Genomic DNA, 23,946 nt, shown 5'->3' on the forward strand with positions numbered 1-23,946 from the left:
GCAGTGACCAACTTTATCCTGTAAATCTGGCCAAATCTGACTCAGAGGCCAAATTACATCATTTTTGGACTATATGTGGGCACAGAAATGACAACTGTGTGTTTACATAACACCACATCATGCACTCAGGACATCCCAATGCACCATCCAACCAATGAATGAATGATTTCTCTCCCTGCCACCCCAGCCTGCCCCAATGCTATTTGCAATTGTTCTGCATTTAAACACAGGGTCAATCTGCGAGCAGTAAGACCCTCACAAACCGTGAACAAACATAAGAAATGGAAGCAGATCATCCGGCCCCTTGAGCCTGCTTTGACATAACTGAGAGATCAAAAATCTATTCTCAGTCTTGAATACACTCAATCTTGGAGCTTCCAAAAACTTCTGGAATAGACAATTCCAAAGATTCACGACCGAGTGAAAACATTTCCCATTTCAAATGATTAATTGCTGCTTATGTTGGAATGATCCTGTTAGGGACTGTTGAAGAGAACTCTGAATACTTTGATTTAACCAACAGAACAATGTCACAAGATCCCATGTTTACAAACAAAAACAAACTTTACTGCATAAAAAAATTAAACAAAACTAATTTAATTTGTTTCATAACAGTCAGCATGGTGACACAGCGGTTAGCACTGCTGCCTCACAGCACGAGGGACTCAGGTTCAATTCCGGCCTCGAGTCACTGTCTGAGTTTGTGGAATTTGCACGTTCTCCCCGTGTCTGCGTTGGTTTCCTCCGGGTGCTCTGGTTTCCTCCCAAACTCCAAAGATGTGCGGGTTAGGTGGATTGGCTATGCTAAATTGCCCCTTAGTGTGAGGGGGATTAGCAGGGTAAATACATACGGTTACAGGGATAGGGCCTGGGTGGGATTGCTATCGGTGCAGGCTCGATGGGTCGAAAAGCCTCCTTCTGCACTGTAGGATGCAGTATTCGAACTGTGGTGATTGTGGAAACTGCCCCTTTAAGACAGCACAAAAGAATAGGGTCGCCTAGCTTGAACGACCAATTGGGACTGAACGTGGGTAATCACCCCACAGGATAGAGTCCTCTCTGGGACAGAAGACATGTAGAGACTGGGGTAGCTGGAGGGCTGTTCAGTGGAGTGAGGCTACAAGCCACTAAGCTTTTTCTTGTTAATTTACCTTTTGTGTTCTGATGAAGCCTAAAGTGTGCAATTACTACAGTAACTAATTATGTTATGCACTCAATTTTACTTCCTGCATTTCCTAAGCCTTTTCCTCACAAGACACTATTTATTCCTGTAGGGGCACGGGTGTATGCCAAAGTGCCCTGGAACTAATTGTAATTCTTCTCAGTTCCAGCTATTCTTGGAGATAAGACTTTCATTTACTACCTCTGGACTGGATTTCTCAGTCCTTTGTTCTGGTTATCTTCTCAATATTTCCAAGCTAATCTGCTGGGAGCTTTCTGCATGATGTGGAGATGCCGGCGTTGGACTGGGGTAAACACAGTAAGAAGTTTAACAACACCAGGTTAAAGTCCAACAGGTTTATTTGGTAGCAAAAGCCACACAAGCTTTCGGAGCCTTAAGCCCTGGGGCTTAATGCTCCGAAAGCTTGTGTGGCTTTTGCTACCAAATAAACCTGTTGGACTTTAACCTGGTGTTGTTAAACTTGTTACTGAGCTTTCTGCATGAGTGTGACCACTGCAGGCTTTTTCGCCATTTTCAAATGGAGCAATCTTCCAGCTTGTGTGTCCAGCACTAAATGCCCTCAATGATGAGCCACTCTTCCTAACCACTGCTGACCATGTGGTATAGATATTCCCACAGTGTTGTAAAGGAGGGAGTTCCAGGATTTTGACCCAATAACAGAGAAGGAACAGTAACATATTTCCAAGTCAGGATGGTGTGGGGTTGGTGGGGAATTTGCAGATGGTTGTGTTTCCATGCATCTACTGCCCTTGTCCTTTGAAGCGGTATAGGTCACAAGTTTGCAAGGTGCTGTAGTGCATCTTATAGATGGTACACACTGATGCCACTGTGCGTCAGTGGCCATATCATGTATATAGCTGGTTCAGTTCCGTTTTTGGCCAATAGCAGCCCAAGCATATTTATAAATGGGAGGTTTGATAATGGTCATGTCATTAATAGCCATGTGGAGATTGTTAATTATCTCTTCGCCTTTTCCCTGCACATCCTTCCTTCCCCCCCATTATAATCCATCTTGTTGCACACTCAGCCTGTCCGAATCTCTGCAGTCTCTTTTGAGCTTTCCTCACAGCTTACATTCCCTTGTTTCATATCATCAGCAAACCTGGATACATTATTCTTAGTTTCTTTGTCTAAGCCATTAACATAGATTGAAATAGCTGAGGCCTCAGCACTCACCCTTGTGGCACTCCACTAGTTACATGTTGCCTGGCAACTTGAAAATGTTTTCTCCACCCTCCGCTTCCTGTCCATTGACCAATCCTCCATCCATTAGCCCAAAATCCATGCACCCCTATCTTGCAGAGCAGTTTTTTGAATGGCACCTTATTGAATGCCTTTTGGAAATTCAAATAGATCTAATTTACCTTCATCAACACACCCAGTTCCCAAGATTTGTCAAAACACAATACTTTTGTAAAACCATGATGGCTTTGTCTGATTATGACCCTTTTAAGTGCATTATTTAGACTTCCTTAATAATTTCCAGCATTTTCCTGACAACTATTATTAGGCTAACTGGCCTGTGGTTCTGCTTTTTCTTCAATAGCAGAGTTAAATTTGTTCACTCCAATCTGCTGGGACCATTCTAGAACTTTTGATATGTTGGAAAATCATAGCCTGTTCCTCCAGGACCTGGCATCAACCTCTTTAAGAATCCAAGGATGTAGACTATCAGGTCCTGGGGAGCTGTTGGCTTTTATCCCCTCAGATTTCTCCAATATCTTTTCTGTGCTGAGAAAAGTTCTTCACTTTTATTAGCCCCTTGGTTACCTTGATTTCTGATATGTAGTTCCACATGGTGGCTGAAGGCTAAGAATGGGGGATGGAAGGCATGGGTGGGGGAGTGGCAGACAGCAGACTAGGGTTGGAAGATTTGAGCATGCAACCAGAATGCAGAGTTGGGAAAGGTTGCAGAAAGGTCAGAGACAGCTTAGTAATTTGAAAGACATGGGATTTTAAAGTTGATAATTTGGTTTAGGTCATTGCGGAAAGGAGTGGTGGGTGTGAAGGAACTTGAATGGGATAAAACACAAGCCGCAGAGTTGTGAATGAATTGGTGGTAGTAAAAAGAACATGGTGAAATTTAACTGAGTGATGGAGGTATTGGTGGGTGTTCTAGCAGAAAATTAATGCTTCCACCCTGCCTCATTCAGAGTCGAGGGATGAAAGTTCAGTGGTGCTTCGGAGTGTGGAGTTAAGGCTCAGCTCATCAATAATTAGGCAATGAGATTGCACACTTGAGTTTCTGAGAAAGTAGTTAAGGAGGGAGTTAGGATCAGTGCTTGAAGTAATATTCCTTGGGGTGTTGGTCAGGATAACCTTAGTATTGCCAATTCCAACTTGCTGAATGTTCAGGTTAGACAGCAGGATGGAGTTGGAGGGGCAGACTTGGGTGTCAATTTTGTTTATCCATCCTCAAAACAGTAAAGTCCTTTCTACCAACATCTGGTGACTTGTGCTAAAATTGGGAGAGCTGTCTCATAGACCAGTCAAGTAAACGAAATCGTACCACACCCAGACACCATTATCTCTGGGTAGGTCTTGTCTCACTGCCAGGACAGACCCAGCGGAGGTAGCAGTACAATAACTTGGTTCGGCAGGAGTTGGCCCAAGTATCCTCAACAATGATTCCAGATCCCAAGAAGTCTGATGACATCAAACATGGGCAAAGAAACCTCCTGCTGATTACACGTAGCATTCCATCCTCATCTGATGAATCAGTACTCCTCCCATGTTGAACAGCACTCGGAGAAAGAACTGAGAGTGATAGGGTGCACAGAATGTACTCTGGTTGGAGGACACCAATGTCCATCACCAAAAGTGGCTTGGTAGCACCAGCACAGACTGTGCTGGCCAAATCCTCAAGGACGTATTTACTAGACAGGGTCCACGGCAGATGGTGAGGGAAACAAGAGGGGAAAAATATACTTAACCTCACCCTCTCAAACCTGTGTAGTGCAGATGCATTTGTCCATGACAGTATCGGTAGGAGTGACCACTGCACAGTCTTTGTGGAGACAAAGTCCCATCTTCACACTGTGGATACTCTCTACCATGTTGTGTGGCGCTGCCAACGTATTAAATGGGATAGACTTCAAATAAATCTACCAGCTCAAGACTGGGCAACCATAAGGTGCTGTGGGAATCAGCAGCAGCAGAATTGTACTCTACCACAATCTGTAATCTCATGGACCGGCTTTTTCCCCACTCTACCATTACCACCAAGTCAGGGATCAACCCTGGTTCAAAGAAGAGTGCAGAATGGCATGCCAGAATACTCTTCAGATAGTGAAGCAATCCATTTTGAAATACAGCAAAACTTGGGACAATATTCAGGTTTGGGTTGACAAGTGGCAAGTAACATACAGGCCACACATGCCAGGCAATGACCACCTCCAACAAGAGGGAATCTAGCCATTGCTCCATGATATTCAATTGCATTACCATGCTGAATCCCTCACTATCGACATCCTGGAGCTTATCATTGACCAGAAACTGAACTGGATTAGCCATACCAATACTGCAGCTACAAAAGCAGGTCAGAGGCTTGGAATCCTGCGGCGAGTAATGCACCACCTGACTCCCCAAAGCCCACCCACTATCTACAAAGTCAGGAATGCAATGAAGTACTCTCCACTTGCCTGGATGAGTGCAGCTCCAACACTCAAGATGATTGACACCATCCAGGACAAAGCAGCCAACTTGATTGGCACCCCATCCACAATCACCCCTTCCACCGCACAACGGCAGCACTGTGTATCTATAATACATACTGCAGGAACTCACCATGGCTCCTTAGAACGCACCTTCCGAGCCCACCATCAGGAAGGTCAAGGGCAGCAGACACATGGGAACACCACCATCTGGAAGCTTTTTTTCAAGCCACACATCCTGACTTGGAACTATATTGCTGTTCCTTTACTGCACTGGGTCAAAATCTTAGAACTCCCAAACAGCATTGTGGATGTAACTACACCACATGGACTGCAGCGAACAGTTCAAAGCAACAGCGTACCATCCCTTCTCAAGGACAATTAGGGATGGGCAATAATGCTGACCTAGCCAGCAACACCCACATCCAATGAATGAACAAAACCACTGGAAACAAGACAAAATGAATCAATCATTTGTCTCCTTGTTATTTGAGAGAACTTGCTGGCACAGACAGCTGATGTATTTGCCCACATTTCAGAAAGCAATTCATAGTATTTCTGAAATGTTGTACTGATGACACCAGCAGTGGAAACTGAAATAAATTATTTGCGCAAGTCTCAAACGATGTTTGACACAAAAGCACACTTTAATCTGAGCATCACCAGTAGCTAGCCTTCCAAATGCCGTGGTTGTCTTGTGCGATAGAACTTACATTGAACTGTCCCATCAAATTGAATGTGCTCAGGATCCTTGGGCCTAGAAAACTTCAATTCTGGTAACAGCAAAGTGGTAAGGAACATTAAACTTTTCCTAATCAATATAAACTGACTCCATGGCTTTCGAATCTTCTGTTTAAATGAAGCAAAGTTTCTTTTACAGCAATGGAATTAAAGTCAGGCAAAATAAAACATGTTTTATCTATTTACAATGGTTTTTATTTGATCCTAGCTGGTCTTTCTGAAAGATAAATTATTTAAATGGATTTATTCCAAATCTGAATTTATGTCGTCAAAAATAACTTCATAAAATTCAGCATCTGGAATATGCAGAATTCATGTGCAGATCTTCTGTGGAATGTAGAGTTTCAAGTCTAATACATTCGCTGGTATTCAGAGAACACAGTACCTCGATACTTGATCTTATCACAAACTGTCAGAAACAAATCTTGAGAGCAACAAATTTTATTAAGTTGGCATCACTGCAGTTTATTAACAGTTACTTCAGTACCACATACATCACAACTCAGCACATCTTTACAAGTCAAACCTTCCACACAGCTGTACACTCTGAAATTTAGGAATAATCAGAGACTTAAATGAAAGGATAGGGGGAAAAAACAAGATTATAATTAAAATAAAAACATCTATTTATACCAATCAGGTTTACATCTCTCCCTTCCTTCTTGTTGGTGTAAACATATTCACATTTCCAACATTATTTTCATTGATATTACTACCAATACATTTACAAACTAAAATACATATGTACAGTCTCCATTGTTTATACGTACAATTTCAAGCCACTGGAAAAGTAAATGGCATCTATATTAAATTACTCAACACCCATTTCAAGTGTTCTCCTGCAAAAACATTAGCACCTTGTGTTGACAAAATGTGCATATTAAAAATACCATAATTACAAAGTAAAATACAAAACAGAAGGTCACTTGATTTATCAAGTACAATACATAATACATTCCATAACATATACTGTAAATGGTAATCTAGGGGGTAATAAAAGAAAATCTGAAGGAGGAGGAAGCTTAAATAACCTAAACCAAGTAATTCATTGCTTCTTTAATGAAGAAGGCAGTTAATCTGGTGAATTTTCTTAAGGACTGAAAAGTTTTTTTCCCCTTGAATTCTGTTGCATATGTTATTTAAATGACAAATACATCAATTTACCAAAGGGAACTGATTTACAGTGGAATGTATTGGGGTGAATCCTATCTAGATATCATCCACAGTCTATGCATGGAACTGTCAGCCACATTTTACAGACTGCACAGAAACACAGCTGTTCAAAGAGTACAAATACCTCTTATGCCAACAGTTTGGGAAGCTTGGATGCATTTGATAATAAACCAGAGGCCAGCATAAGTGCGTCACAGACAAACTACTGAAAAAGCTTAAATTGTCTTCTTTAAGGGGGATCTGTAAGGTGAAAAAAAATACTTTTCTCCTTCAAAATTTTATTTAGCTCAAAACAGGGGTTTTCTGTTGATACATGTAGCCCTGCCTCTCAGCTGGTAGATGGTAAAACTGTATTACCAATAACAATCTGTGCAATTGTCTTGCATATAACACCATCTGCTGTCCACTCATTGCTAATTCCATAAAGGCAAGCCAAAAATGCCACGACTTACAATCTTAATATCCCAAATAAAACATGCTAAAATAACTCAAATCGCTCTAAAATGTGATTATCTGTGCAAAATATAAAATTAATGAATACACAAATGCAACATTAATGTGAGTTGTTAAATACAACAGTAAAACAAATGTGCAAAACAAGGTAATCATATCAAAGTTTTACTGCAGTGATGTTGGCTGTAAAATAAACCACGAGGCAATTATCATTCTCTGGGGATTTATGCAGACTCTGTTTAAAATATAAAGCTTATACACACACCTTCAGTCATGCAGCAAGCAAGCTTTTCAAAATGATTGCACCTTTTGATACGGTTTAGCAATGAGGGTCTGAAATACAATTTGTGCAGGTTGTTTGTTGTTCAATAATCAGGCTAAATTGTGGAACCAAAAGTAAAAGTTTACATAATCTGAGAAAACAAAATAGGCGGAGACAGTTGGAAAACTGAAGTACAGAATAAAAGTGTAGCATTTGTATGGAATCTTTGCATTTACTTGCAAGCTACAGTTAAGGACACAATTATCAAAATACGTTTAGTTTCTACCCCAATCTACCGGTACATTCACAAATTGACCACAGAATTTAGTTACTCAGTTGCGATATGGGCAGAGTTGCAACTGATTGTATTAAGCTTCAGGTGTTATGCAAACTTTATTGCAATGTACATTTTTTTTTAAAAAGCCCAGGTTAAGGGTGAAATTTCCCAAAAGTTAAAAAAAATCAAGACCCCCCCTTTCAGGATCACAGCTTTGATGTAACATTATGTTTGTAGATCATCACATCTACTTTTGCAATATATTAACTCAGTCATTTATTCAGAGATGGATCATTCCAGAATTTCGACATGACCTTGCAGTGTGATGGTACATTAACACTTAAGAGTTTTAATTCCTGAAGCAAATCCGACCAACTATATCAGTATAGTGTGAAAATTCTCACTGTAAGAATGTTTCCAACTAACATTAGTGATGTACTAACATGTTAGAGAAGTGGTCAGTATCTGCTACTAGAATGTTGCTAGCCAACTAGCCAACAATTAGTTTTGCGATCACTGTCTTACAACAGCTCATGAGACTCAAAGTTAAATTTGCTACAAGTTTGAACAATAAATATGAAAAATTCTTGAATTTAACATTTTCCAAATGCATTTCACTTCAGTTCAAATCACTCTATCCCTCTTCACCAGGCTATCTACAGAAACTCAAGAACAGCTTTTACACAACATTCCAATTTTACAGAGCTACAGATCATCAATGATATTACTGCTACTAAGATATGGAGTACATGTCACCGGCACACACAACTAAACACAAAATGAGGGCGACGCCATTTACAAATACACGGACTTGTCAACTTATTCAAGATTTTGAATATCAAGGTAACACATTGCAAAGGAAAATCTGTTTCATCTGCAATATGACACCATTATGCATCACATCAGATAAAAGTAATTCAAACTGATTAACAGATCACACCAGTTGGAATAAGCAATGAGTATGAACAGTAAAATACGGGACAGAGGACAGGCGATGATAATCTGAAGAGCAAATCGCACAATGGAGCAGAGGTCGAGAACCTAAATAGCAAAACGTGGTAACAACTTTTCAAACTATCTAAAACAGTAAAGGGCAAGGTTCCTTACACAAATAGCTAACATGGATAGTTAGACATGTACATGGACTCACATCAACCCCAGCACAGGTGGAAGGGCACAGCCATGGTTGGATATACAAATCTGACTGAAGGGACCACCACACTCTCCCTTCCCAACCCCCAACACCAAAATAAAATCTAATTAAATCTGATTATCTCCTGAACAAAACATCCATCAGAATCTCATTCCCACTATGCGTTGGGATATCAAATCTATTTTGAGCGTACAAGCAAGCAGTCAGTCAGGATCGAACAATGAGCACACATCATAACTGGATCTGCTTCATAACGCATAGCTGATATCAGGAATATTCTGCACACAAAAATCATACTGTAATAATTTTCAGAAAACTATATCCTGCACTTTCAATTACCTTTCAGTTTGGCTTCAGAATTAAATAAACTCCATATGCCTACTGAAAAATTGCATCATTATTCTGCAGTGATGACTTTATTACAGACTCAGGTTCAAATGTATTCCTGCATAGCTTTTAGACATTAGCATGACTTCATGAAGTAGTCCAAAAGATGCAATTTAATCCTGGGGCTCCAAAGACATCCATTAAGTCCTCTGATTTTACATTTTTAGGTTTTGTCATTTGAATCTTGCTCCCAGAGTAAATTACAGTCTTGCTGCACCCAATTGTCTAAAGTTTTTTTCATAAAGCCAACAGAGTCTCAGTTCAGAAAGCTTTATAAAGGGAGTTGTGGTTTTCGTCATTTATAAATATCAATCAGGTTTCACTGGAAAACTTTAAGGTAACTTTTGTTCCACATCACCATTTCAAAGAGATAATAAACCAGGAGGCAATGCACCAGTCCGTACTTGTTTGAGACTTATTCCATTTTGTCTATGTTACACGTTAGCCAATGTTGGGATTTTTAGCAGTGCCAGATGGCACCAGTTATCTGTGAAGGATCTTACTTCATACTTTACACATATAGCCATTAACCACTTTTTTTTTAAGAACTACAGACAAACATTTAAGTTTTTATTCTTGTGTGAACTATACACAAATGTCAAAAATTAAACTTGGGTCACGTGAAAGTGCAAAACTTAAGTGAATACTCAAAACTATCGGAACAGATGGAGCAATCTTCAAAGATGGGAAAACCAAACTGTTATTGTAGATGTCATACCCGTGCAAATTACCTGCCCCATAAGAACATGTGATTCAGATGTTTATTTGCACGTTGATTATGAACTGTTGTGAGCTACTGAGTTTTGCATCACTGATCTTGGTTGAAGCAGTATCGCTGGTTTACAGCATTTTGATTTATTGCCCCACAGTAAGCAACTTGAATCTCTTCAGAAGCAGACCATTTCTTTACCTTTTGTGTGGGGGTGCTATGGTTCAAAAACTTCAGTTTTTGTTAAGATATACTGGCTGGATAAAGGGACAGCTCAATGCCAAAGCCGATTATGACAGACCACACACCTCTTCCAGGATTTGAACTAACCATAGAGGTAATTACTGTGATCAAGGTAAGAAGCCACATGGAGGGACTTTTTAAATTGTCCTACAAGGTTCCCAACCAACAGCACTTCAAAAGCTCCAGAACGTTTGAAAAATGAGGCAAAAGGGAGAACAAGTGAAAATAGCAAATCCAATGTAGCCCAAAGCTAATAATAACAAGCATTCTTTGAGAGGGAAGGACAATTTGCAATGCACAGCTATCGGATCTGGTGTTGAAATCAAGATTTCTTTCTTGAGGGAGAAGTAAAGAATCATAAACTGAAACACCAGTTTTATTGTTAAAGTTTCTCTCAAATAAATATTGTAACAGTCATTGGAAAGGCATTCGTCACAAAGAGCTTTAGGTGCAAGTTCACTTTGGTGCCAAGGTTTGGCTTGGACTATGACTTCTGTTCGCTTGTCGTTATCTGCTGTGATGGACTTTCTGGCTTCAAAATCTGGTATGTGATGAGGTATTCGGGGTATGCCTGGTAAAGATGCACAAGTGTTAAAATGCAAAGGACAATGAGACAGAATACTATTCAAACAACAGCTTGAAACCTGACATTTGATTGGTGAAATCTAAAATTGCATTTCCCAAAGAATGCTTTTACGTTTGCCAGACAACCCGAATAATAAATACATGCCTTTTAGGATAGGAATTTTTTTTGAGGCTGCTACAATCCTCAAAAGTCGCATTATCCCAGGTCACTTACCTATTGCAACAAGGCAAGTGGGTGGGTGCAATTGATTGTGTGTCTCTGAAGCTGACCGAAAGATGGTGCCATATTTCACACAACAACGTTCCACAAACAACAATAAGATTAATGAATATCTAGTTTGATTTCTAATAATTGAGGAATAAATGCTGGCCAGCAAATCAGGACAATTCCCAGCTTTTCTTTAATTACTGTATTGCAATGAAGTCTTTAACATCCACCACAATATTTCATATTGCATTCAGTTTTGACAATTCAGCATTGAAATGTCACCAAAATCTGATGGATCAAAGCAAAAGCACAAAATATTGCACTAAAATTCAAGCAACAGAGTTCACAAAAATAACTCCCATGGTATGAGTTAAAGTCATATTAAACTCATTCACGAGATGTATAATGGTCAGTTTAAATTTAACATGAGAAGCTTACATACTTACATGACTACACTGACCAAACCTTGATAATCTTCTAGCAACTGACTCTCAACATTGCTTGTTTCTTATTAAGTTCTAGAGTTGAAGGCTATATAATTCCCAGATAGTTCAGTACCTGTTCTCCTCTATAGATGACATATTCTGCATAAGCAAGTCCATTGACACTAGGCCTCCCAATCACAGAATGATGCCCTGGTGGGGCATGAGCCATCTTCATTGCACTGAACTGGAGGAATGACTTCCCAAGTGTAACTCTACAGAAGAGCATTTGTCTGAAATCAAAATAAACACATTGCCTTATGAACCAAATATGACATCTAAATTTTACATTGTCCTTCAAACGTGGGAAAATTGAGGCAAAACAAGTTGACTTGCTACATCACTTAAGCATTGATGATAGATTCAGAAATCATACTACGTGCATTATATTCATAATGACTAAAAACATATCGATGTAGATTTATTGCCAAGTTTGGGAGTTGATATTATGCAGAGCTAAATGAACCGATATAAAGAGACATTATAATGTAAACCAAAATTTTGGAGGGGCGAGTGGACGGAAAGAACACTGGGAAATCCTTTTCTCCCTGGTATTTAGAGCACATCACTTAATATTCCAGTACTGTCTTCCTGTGTGCCAAGACTGTGAGCAGAGTATGACTGGGGTATACATCACAGCTGAGCCCACTCCTAACATTTGCATGCCAATAGAGGTTGCTGTTAGCAGCAGGAACCAAGTTGTTGTTTCCTTTTCTCTTTAGATATCATGCAGATCAGGAATTGAGCCTTTGATCTTGCTAGTTTGTCAAAGCACAGAATGCAGTTGTCCATGGAAGGATTTGCAAAATGTGAGTTAAAACTGCAAAGCAACCAGGATTTAGCAAATAACAACAGAAATTTTTGGAAATACACAATTCAAGCAGTGAATTTCTTAGAGATTTGACAGGAAATATCAAGGATACTCTACAAAGCCTTGGAGAGGATGCAGAGTAGATATACTGGAATAGTACCAGGGATGAGTGATCTTAAAATATATGAGGGGTTTTGAAAAGGTAGTGAGAAACTATTTCCACTAGCAAGGGGATTGGTAACCAGATTATCAAGATTTAAGATAATTAGCAAAAGAAGTGGGAGGAGATGGAAATTTTTGTTTGCATTGACTTTTTGATCTGGAATGTAGCAGCTTAAACAGTGTGTGCATACAAATGAAAGCAGAGTGAGGAGGCTTTGTTGATCAGATGAGGGAAAACTTATGTAGAACCAAAAGAAGAACGTACCAGGAGAGGAAAAAATACATTGTTCCAATGTATAGTTGAGATGGTGGAAGTAGTCACAAGCACACTTGTTAATTTATCCATATTTTACTCTGCACATGCAGAGTTTAAAAGAAACCCTAAAACCCAAGATGTCCGTTTAAAAACTGAAACATGGAAAAAGGGCAAGGCCATTGGTCTAGAATCACACACACAACGGTACATAGAACTGCACAGATCAATCAACGAATTGTGTCTGTGCTGGCTCTGAATAAAAGCTTTCAAATTGGTCCCACTCTCTTGCACTTTACCCACGACTCGATAATTGTTTGGTGGTCCGAGGCCAAGAAGATAGTCCAAGCCCTACTTTTTCTCTTCATTGAATTTAAGATATCTTAATTCTATCTTTTCACTGCACAAAGTAAAATGATGCACGCAACCATGCCTCGTGATATAGTTTTAAAGATCATAAAGGCATCTAGACATGGGGAGAGAGATTCTTAGCAACAACCTCAGTCCTGTTTCTAGTTTTTGCCGTTGTCAAGTTTCTTCCCACTGCACCTGGAGGCATCCACATTTTTCCTATCCCAACTTCTCTAGAAACACAGCATACAGTCCCTGGAAGAGCTTCATCGTAGCGCTGGAGTTTGGGGGAAGAAAAGCCATGTCCCACCTTTTTCCTGGTAGGTAAATTGAAGTGTCCCAAAGCTTTTTGGAAAAGTTACAGAGAGAAGTTAGTTGGCTAAGGTGGCAGGTGGGTACGGTGAGATTGTCAGGTCAGTGGTTAGTCAGGTCAGATCTGGAGAATCACAAGGTGGGGTTGGTGGGTGGGTGCAGGGAGGGAGATCAGTGCATCATAGGTGGCGGGGAGGGAGGTAGCCGGGTGTTGAGGGCCATCAGGTTGGGTCAGGTGTAGCTGGGTCAGGGGTTAGAGGGGAGAATCAGGATAGTCAGTGCAAATGATGGAGAGGTGGGAGTCAGTTCCGTAGATACCAGGAGTTAGACTCAGATTTTTCTGTCCAACATTCCCGGGGTAACTATTCAGCTAAATAAGTTGAAACTGTTAAAAGTCTCCACGTTTATCCAAGGATCCCGATAAACAGGGGCATTGCCCTTTGGAAGTTCAAAGTTTCCAGGCAATTCCCAGAGTTGGAACTTTTGAGGGGTTCCATAGCGCAAATTCCAGGATACTATCCGACTATCCAGAGGCCGGAATATCTGGGCCAATATTGAATCTATTTTGGTAATGTGGAGAGGGGCAGTGTGGGGTGTTAATGTTGGCCAGGACTCAAGGTAACAAGTTAGAATATTTTCTATTCCCAAATTAAATGCTGCACTGAACAGCCACACTTTCACAACTTACTGCAAAATAAACACGAAACATTTTCCTCAGAGCGAGCATTACCCTTACCTGTGACATATGTAACATGACCTATCCTTATGGGTTGGACATCCGGTACCTCCACCTATGCCATAGACATACTGATTACTTTTAGAGGAATTTTCTGCAAAGTAAATCCCTGCACCAAACATCCCACCAATGTAAGCATGTCTTTCGTCAAACCCTTTGTAAATGATCGCATTGATGAAGGGAGACCCTGGAATGAAAGTATATAATTCACATTAGCTTAACATACATGGATTTACAGGACAATTATCCCACTCACAAATATCACATCAGGCATTACAAAGCTTAAATCTACATGGAGAATTAAAATGCAGTTTACCAATGTAAATCATTTGTGGCCTGTCCAGCAGATAAATAATAGAAGTTGCACTGGAAAGACAAACTGAAAGATCGGTCACTGAAACTTGATGAATCCAAGTAATTATCAGCGTGCTAGATGAAGTGAAATGCTTTAGGACCAGTGGTGAGCTGGAGAAAGGAGAATTGAATACAGAGCTAACCACACTTTCTTTTTGCCATTGAAGTAACATGGCCAACTTTTATATGAATATCAATGGGGCCTTAGCATCACTGGTTCCTATGTGGCAAGCAGCGACATCATCCTAAACCTGCCAGGTTCATAGAGTCCAGCTGGCACTTGGAGAGAAAATAATCTACTGCCACTAACACTGATGCGCAGAGCTGGTCCATATAATCCTGCACTCCTTAGCAAGGCAAGAGGTGACAAGCAGGCCTCAGAGGGAAAGGACTTTTCTAGCACGTAAATATTACATAATGAGAAAAAAAGGTTAGTAGTAAATTGTTTGAGAACAGATTTAAATATGCACAGAAAGGACAGCAGGCTGACTCACTTATTTAGAGGCACTACATAACATTGGTCGCAATCTACAATTCTATTTGAGCGTTTTAAAGTCAAATGAACAACAAAATCCACAAATCCATCTAGTTTTAGAAGCAGCAGTGCTTCTTTCACATCTTCAATCTTTCTCTTGCCTGTGCACTGAATTATAAAAAGAACTTTTAGATGGAAAAGGTTGCATGACATTTTGACTTCATAACTGTATGTCAACCATCACAAACTAAGCCACCAAATTTATTTTGAGTGAGGGAAGGGGTAATAGAAATAAGGCCCCACCATTGTACATTCTGTACAATAGGGATTCCTATTTGTACAAGATCCTGTTCTGAAATGCAGCTTAATATCCTTGAGAGGAGAAAGTTAGAATAGGCAGGTGATAAAACAGTTAGTGAACATGAGCAACAGAACAGTGCAGGATGGTGACTTTGCTTTACAATGCAAGTTGTATTTTACTTTGAAGCCTCTAATGACTCACCATGAAAGAGCATCCGTTCATTATGATGATTATGATTTTCCTCTGCAACCTCCTTCTGCCTGTGAATGAACCGCTCCCGCAGTTTCTTGTTCACAACTTTCTGAATCTGAAAAGAATTTTATAAACATTTTGGCCAAGAGCAATTTGAACCCCCTCCCCAAACACCCAATTAAAAAAACCAAGCGAATTTCCTCTATCCTTCAACATACATATTATTTCAATTCTAAGCAACACATTCAGTTTTGTTCCCGATGTAACAGCACGTAGGCGAATTGATAGTTGCCCTGAGGTGGGGAGATGCCTTACAATTTTTGAACCAAAGGAGTTTGGTGTAAAAGAGGCACTTGCCAGGCATTTTCAGAGGGCAGTTAACAAACAAGATTGGGATTTAACTGGAGTCACACAAAGGTCAGTCCAGACAAGAACTGTAGGTTTCCTGCCCCCCCAAATAATTATATCAGTAGGGTTTTTACAACAATCTGACTGCTTCAGTCACTGCCACTGTAGCCAGTTCTTCATTTCAAGGTTTTATCTTTAAAATGAATTCAAATTCTGAAATTCCTTCAAACATTTTTTAATCTTTCAAGATGTTTAACTGATCTTATGAGTTTGTATATCTTTAATAGAAAAGTCTTGAAAGGAATTTCCAAAACACTTAAAATTTAATAAATGGTAAAGTGCATTTTAAAGTAAGTGTAGTCTAGTAAAATAAGGAACATTTTTAACCTTTTATTGCTTTAATCTCTTGGCTTTTAATTGTTTACAAGTAGTTTTAAAGTATTTTCAAGTGCAGTGAAATGTTTATATGGTGGTTTGAGCTTTTGGATTCATTCCAGCTTTTAAATGGTTTACATTACTAAATTCAGTGCTTGGGTAGGGTGGAATCATTCAACATGTTTGCTTTTAATTACATTTTGTGTAATAAAAAGGCTTTTCCCAATACAGATTCCAACCTGGATCCTACACGCGTAATTAACAGATATAAATTTCCTGGAGTAGATTTCTGGGCACGTAGCCCAAGTCTACAATGGCAAGGACAAAATGTTACACTGTTCAAGGAAGCCATGAAGCGGTCTGGCAGCTTAAATCAGTCCTCGGAAGTCTAACATCTCTGTGCATACTTCAGGACTTCCTATGGATATTGACGCTCAATTGGTGAAGGTCTGAATGCTTGCCATTATTCCAATGAACAAATCTGGGCCATTTAACTAGTTGTCTTCCTTTGATCTCCATGTATAGGATCACACCAAAGTAGTGCAGAATTCTGAAGGAGGGTTTCTTAAAAACTACATTTTTACTTAGGCTCTGTGTATCGCTGAGTGAAAAATCTTGGGCTGCCATGCTGATATGACATTTGGTTAAAGCAAGGCAAACCAGTCATATGAGTGAGTTTGAAAGGACTCTAGCATGCAGGAGAGCAGGAAGTGGTTACTGCTTCTGAGTTTGTTCACCTCTACTTTCTAAAAGCTCTGTACCAAAGATATACTGACGATCTAGACAGCAAGAAAATGTTACTCTTCCCACGTTAGAAAAGTTGTATCCTAGACACACACAATCCTTGAGGTTTCCAGCCAGCTTCTGGGACAGGAGCTGCATTCTGAGTATCCAAGCAGAACAGCCTAGCTGTAACATCTTTGCAGACAAACAGTTTTGAAGGATTACACTGAAAACATGGAAACGATGGACATTAGGGAGGCTTTGTGTTTACAGAAAGCAGAAAAGAGTCAAGTCATAAAATTCTGTCTGCAGGAGATATCCATGGGACCCAATATAAGTGGTATGGGTGAAGGGTTTTCGGAGGATGCATTCATAGAATCAGGGAATCCCTACAGTACAGAAGGAGGCCATTTAGCCCTTCAAGCCTGCATCGTCTCTCTGATAGAGTATCTTACCCAGGCCCAACCCCGTAACCTCACACATTAACTTTGTTAATCCCCCTAACATACACATTTGGGACACTAAGGAACAATTTAGCTGGGACAATCCACCTAATCTGAACAACTTTGGACTGTGGGAGGAAACTGGAGCACCCGGAGGAAACCCACACAGACAAGGGGAGAATTCCACAGTCACTCAAGACTGGAATCGAACCTGGGTCCCTCATGCTGTGAGGCAGCAGTACTAACCATTATAGTGGTGTGGACGAGTAGTTGGAATATTACCTCGAGGTTGTGAACTGTCTGGTTCAGTTGAAAAAGAAGCAAGACATGGGGAGAATGTGCAAACTCCACATAGAAGTCACTTAAGGCTGGAATAGAAACCAAGTCTCTGACACTGAGAGACAGCAACGCTAACCACAGTGTCGCCCCAAAAATGGCCACTTGAAATACAGCCAGGAAATTGCAGAGTTTTGCAAAGAAATTCCTATGAGCTCTACAAGTACAGAGTTGAAGATTTAAAATTGGTGTCCGTTATGAAGCTGGGTATGAGGACTTCATGCAACCTAGCAAGAAACAAAATGAAGGAAAAGTATAGCCATTCTGAGAACCCTAGTGCAACAAAAGAATGTTTCTGAATAAGAAAATGCAAACCGGATATTATAAAAAAAACTACTAAAATAAGCTCTCTTTGGATGGAATGCAGAGAACTTGCACAATAACAATCTTGAAAATAGCACCTTTAATGTAATAAAAGCATTCCCAAGTACTTCATAGGGGCATTATAAAATAATGTCCGGCCATGACTCTCACCAACTTTTACAGATGCACCATAGAAAGCATTCTTCCTGGTTGTATCACACCTTGGTATGGCTCCTGCTCTATCCAAGACCGCAAGAAAATATAAAGGGTCATGGACAAAGCCCAGTCCATCACTCAAACCAGCCTCCCATCCATTGACTGTCTACATTTCCCGCTGCCTCGGAAAAGCAGCCAGCGTAATCAAGGACCCCACGCATCCTGGACATCCTCTCTTCCACCTTCTTCCATCGGGAAAAAGATACAAAAGTCTGAGGTCACGTACCAACCAACTCAAGGACAGTTTCTTCCCTGCTGCCATTAGACTTTTGAATGGACCTACCTCATATTAAGTTGATCTTTCGCTACACCCTAGCTATGACTGCAACATGACATTCTGCACCCTTTTCTTTCCTACTCTATGAACGGTATGTTTGTCTGTATAGTGCGCAAGAAACAATATTTTTCACTGTATACATGTGACAATAATCAATCAAATCAAGATATGATACCGAGTCACATAAGTCAACGTGCAGACAACGGAGCTGATAGCCAAAAACTTGGTCAAAGTGGTAGGTTTTAAGGAGAGTCTTTAATAGGAGAAAAGTGAGGTGGACCAGCAGAGAGGTTTAGGGGGTTTTGGAGTTTAGGGCTCACAATGACTGTGATTATCAGGGAAGCTTTAAAGGGCGGGGGCTGAATTTTCGTATCCCGCCCACCACGGGAATTGTAGCAGGCGGAGGCAGACCATGCAAACCTTGGGCAGGATTTTCTGGTCTTGGGGCGAGCGTGGCTGGAAAATCCCACCCCAGAAGTAGAGACATGCAGATATCTTGAGAGAGTTGGAGGATTAGAGCAGATTACAAAGATAGGGAGGGGCAAAGCCATGAAGGTATTTGAAAACATGGATGAGAAATTTAAAGATCGAGATGTTGCTTGAACAGGAGCCATTGTAGATCACTAAACACAGTGGTGATGGGTGAACGAGGCTAGGTGCGAGTTGGATGACCTCAAATTTATGAAGGATAGAAGGTGGGAAACTGGCCAAGGATGTGTTAGAATAGTGAAGTCGTAAGGTCACAAATGCATGAGGGTTTCAGATGATGTTCCATGGTTGGATGGGATGCTGGGAAATGTCAAGGAAGTGGATATGAGCAGTCTTCGTGATGGTGCAGATATGTGCCGAGAAGCTCATCTCGGGATCAAATAAATTTCAAGATTGTGAACAGTCTGGTTCAGCCGTACACAGTTGCCAAGGAAAGGGATGGAATTGGTGGCTAAGGAATAGAGTTTGTGGCATAGACTGAAGACAAAGGCTTGTCTTCTTAGCATTTAATTAGAGGAAATTTTCTCTCATCTCGCACTGGATGTCAGACAAGCAGTCTGATAGTTTAGTGATAGTGGAAGGGGCGAGAGGTGGTAGTGAAGTAAAGCTGGGTGTTGTCACAGTGGATATAGAAACTGATGTGTCTTCAGATGATTTAGAGGGGAGTAAATCTTTGGGGGCCACCAGACTCAGGTCATCAATGACCATCCCTCTATCATTTGGTCAGAAGTAAGGATGTTTGCTGATGACTGCACAGTGTTAAGTACCATTTGAGACTTCATAGATAATGACTTAATCTGTGTCTACATCCTGCGAGACCTGGATAACATGCAGGGTTTGGCTGAGGAATGTCAAGTAACATTCCTGTCATGCAAATGTCACGAACGTTGAACCTTACATGATGTTGTTTTGAAATATGCTTTAAACTCAAATGAAAATAGAGAATTCAGATACAACTCAACTCAGAGACATGTCCATGTGATCTGGTTGCCGTAGGGAGAGAAACTAGAACAGAAACCCATTGAAGTGAGCTGGCAGTTTCAACACCTTTTTATAGTTATCGCATAAAGAAAGGACTATTGTTGTTTGAGGGGAACCAGTGGATGCGGTGTTTTTGGATTTCCAAAAGGCGTTTGATAAGGTGCCTCACAAAAGGTTGCTGAAGAAGATTGGGTCACACGGAGTTGGGGGTAGGGTGTTAGCGTGGATTGGGGATTGGCTATCCGACAGGAAGCAGAGAGTCAGAATAAATGGGTGCTTTTCTGGTTGGCAGATGGTAACTAGCGGCGTGCCGCAGGGATCGGTACTGGGACCTCAACTATTTACCATTTATATAGACGATCTGGAGGAGGGGACTGAGTGTAGGGTAACAAAGTTTGCAGACGACACAAAGATAAGTGGAAAAGTGAATCGTGTGGAGGGCGTAGAAGGTCTGCAGAGAGATTTGGACAGGCTGAGTGAGTGGGCGAGGATCTGGCAGATGGAGTATAACGTTAACAAATGCGAGGTTATTCACTTTGGAAGAAATAATAGCAAATTGGATTATCTAAATGGAAAGAAATTACAACATGCTGCTGTGCAGAGGGACCTGGGGGTCCTTGTGCATGAGACGCAAAAACCCAGTCTGCAGGTGCAACAGGTGATCAAGAAGGCAAATGGGATGTTGGCCTATATCGCAAGGGGGATAGAATATAAAAGCAGAGATGTCTTGCTGCATCTGTACAGGGCATTGGTGAGGCCGCAGCTGGAATACTGTGTGCAGTATTGGTCCCCTTATTTGCGGAAGGATATATTGGCCTTGGAGGGAGTGCAGAGAAGGTTCACCAGGTTGATACCAGAGATGAGGGGTGTTGATTATGAGGAGAGACTGAGCAGATTGGGTTTGTATTCGTTGGAATTTAGAAGGCTGAGGGGGGATCTTATAGAGACCTATAAGATAATGAAGGGGCCGGATAGGGTAGAGGTGGAGAGATTCTTTCCACTTAGAAAGGAAACTAGAACTCGAGGGCACGGCCTCAAAATAAAGGGGGGTCAATTTAGGACAGAGTTGAGGAGGAACATCTTCTCTCAGAGGGTGGTGAATCTCTGGAATTCTCTGCCCACTGAAGTGGTGGAGGCTACCTCGTTGAATATGTTTAAATCACGGATAGATGGATTCCTGATTGGTAAGGGAATTGGGGGTTATAGGGATCAGGCGGGTAAGTGGAACTGATCCACTTCAGATCAGCCATGGTCTTATTGAATGGCAGGGCAGGCTCGAGGGGCTAGATGGCCTACTCCTGCTCCTATTTCTTATGTTCTTATGTTGAGATGCAGAAACAAAGGATACTGTTGTGCAGGAGCAGGGGAACAGTTTCCATCTTAACCAGCAAGCAAGACACAGGAGGTTAGTTTCTGTTCAAAAGAAAGTGAACTTTATAGATGGGGCTTGTGAAGATTTAAGCAATGGAGAGTCATCAAGGTATACTCTGTTTGTGGCAGTTATATGGGAAAGCATGGACTGAGTGGAATGAATGTCGAAGTACACTGGAAATTTCAATATGGCGTGGCAGGGAGAAGTGAACCTCTGCTGGCAAGCTAGGAGTGACTGTGGGACTGCCCCTGTAATGCTGCACATAAGTCTGAAGCGTGACATTGCATAAAATACATATTTTGGTTGCTTTAGCTAGTCAATGCTCAATCACCTTTTCTTTAGTTTGATCAATTAATTACTGTTAATTAATGTTTCATCTGTGTTGATTCAGTTTGTTTATATAAGTCTTAAAAAATGAAAACTTGCCCATCAGTTTACTTCTGTTGGTCACTTGGGAAATTCATCTCTTTTAAAATGCTATCAGCTCTTATGTGGGTTGCAACACAAGTGCCAGACAATGACAATCTCGAACAAGAGAGAGCCTAACCATCTTCCTTAACATTCAACAGCATTAACACTGTTAAATCGGCCATCATTATTATTTTGAGGGGTGCTGTCCACCATCTACATGTGCAAGTCAGAAGTTTGATGATATACTGTCCATCTTGCTTGGATGAGTCCAACTTCAACAACATTCAGGAAGTGCAACACCATCTAGGAAAAAGCAGCCTGCTTGATCAGCACCCATCAACCTTAAACATTGATTCCCTCCGCCACTGGTGCACTGTGGTAGCAGCAACCTGCCAAGGCTCCTTCAACAGTACTTCCAAACCTGGTACCTCTAACACTTAGAAAGGTCAAGGGCATCAAAGAACAGGAACAGCAACTGCAGGTTCTTCTCAAGCCACTTACTGGTTTGGAACTACGCTATCACTTATTCAATGTCGCTGTGCCAAAAACCTGGAACTTTCTCCCTAACAGCATTTTAAGTATACCTACACTACATGGACTGCAGCGGTTTAAGAAGGTGGCTTAACACCACTTTCTCAAGAGCAACTTGCAACGCTCACATCTGATGTAAGAATTAAAACGCATGCCAGAGGTGACTGTGCAGGAGTGGGAAGAAAAAACATTGCGGGAATTAATAATGGAAAATAAAGAGATAGTAGTTGATTTGAAGAGGTATTTTCATTGGTCTTCACTTTTGAGGATACATGTAACATCCCAGAAGTAGCTCTGAATCAGGAAATGGAAGGGAGGAGGAATTCAAGAAAATTATTAGGAAGTGGTACCAAACAAATTGTTGGAACTGTGGGCTAACAAGTCCATGGATCCTGAGGGACCGCATCCTAGGATCTTAAAATAAGTGGCAAGAGAAATTTTAAGCAAATTACTGTTGATGCTGGAATCTGAAACAAAAACAGAATTTGCTGGAAAACATCAGCAGGTCTGACAGTATCTATGGAGAGAGAACAGAGCTAATGTTTCAAGTCTGGATGAATCTTCAGCTAGTGGGATTGTTAATGGTTTCAATTTTCCAAAATTCCCTTGATTCAGGGAAAATTTCATTAGAATGGAAAACAGCAAATGTAACTATTTTATTCAAGAAGGGAGGGAGACAGAAAGCAGAAAACTACAAGCCAGTTAACTTAATTAATATTTGCCATAAGGAAAATGTTACAAGCTATTATTAAATATATTACAGCAGGCCACATAGAAAAAAGTAATCAGGCAGAGTCAACGTGGTTTTGTGAAAGATAAATTATGTCTTACAAATTTATTGGAGTTCTTTGAAGAAATAACATGTCTTATGAAATAGATCTCCAAAAGGCATTTGATATGGTGCTACATCAAAGGAAAAGAAAAGCTTGTGGTGTACGGAGTAACATGTTGGCATAGATAGAAAATTGGCTAGCTAACACGGTGGCACAGACATTAGCACTGCTACTTCACAGCGGCAGGGACCCAAGTTTGATTCTAGCCTTGGATGACTGCGTGGAATTTGCATGTTCTCGCCCCATGTCTGCGCGGGTTTCCTCCGGGTGCTCCGGTTTCCTCCCACAGTCCAAAGATGTGCAAGTTAGGTGGATTTGGCCATGCTAAATTGCCCCTTAATGTCCAAAGATGTGTAGCTTAGGGGGAATTAGTGGGATAAATGTGTGGGGTTACGGGGTTGGGCAGGCGGTGGGCCTGGATACAGATGCTGTGTTGGAGAGCTGGTGCGGACTCGATGGGTCGATTGGCCTCCTTGTGCACTGTAGGGATTCTATGACATAACAGGAAAAAGAGTGTAGGCATAAAAGGGTCATTTTCTGGTTGACAAGAAGTAATGAGTGGTATGCCACAGGGATCAGTGCTGGCCATACTTCAGTTATGCGGAGATGCCGGCGTTGGACTGGGGTGAACACAGTAAGAAGTCTCACAACACCAGGTTAAAGTCCAACAGGTTTATAAGTATTTGCTACCAAATAAACCTGTTGGACTTTAACCTGGTGTTGTGAGACTTCTTACATACTTCAGTTATACAGGGCATTGGTGAGATCACATCTGGAGTAGTGTGTACAATATTGGTCTCCTTATTTAAGAAAGGATGTAAATGCATGGGAAGGATTGGAAATGTTGGACAG

General features: G+C 40.9%; 1 protein-coding gene across 3 annotated transcripts in view; it reads right to left on the reverse strand.

Moving 5' to 3' along the window:
• Nucleotides 1-6,002: 6,002 nt before the first annotated feature.
• The window catches only part of tnksa (tankyrase, TRF1-interacting ankyrin-related ADP-ribose polymerase a), a 141,690-nt gene continuing 123,746 nt past the window's right edge, over nucleotides 6,003-23,946 (reverse strand). For all 3 annotated transcript variants that reach the window (XM_078214203.1, XM_078214202.1, XM_078214201.1), the window contains 4 exons: nucleotides 15,466-15,571; nucleotides 14,135-14,321; nucleotides 11,586-11,742; nucleotides 6,003-10,805 (listed from right to left, as the gene is read on the reverse strand). In XM_078214203.1, coding sequence (XP_078070329.1) covers nucleotides 10,719-10,805; nucleotides 11,586-11,742; nucleotides 14,135-14,321; nucleotides 15,466-15,571 — 537 coding nt within the window. In that variant the 3' untranslated portion in view covers nucleotides 6,003-10,718. The remainder of the gene's footprint in view (nucleotides 10,806-11,585; nucleotides 11,743-14,134; nucleotides 14,322-15,465; nucleotides 15,572-23,946) is intronic.

Source organism: Mustelus asterias, chromosome 6 (assembly GCF_964213995.1).
Source record: "Mustelus asterias chromosome 6, sMusAst1.hap1.1, whole genome shotgun sequence".
NCBI lineage: Eukaryota > Metazoa > Chordata > Chondrichthyes > Carcharhiniformes > Triakidae > Mustelus > Mustelus asterias.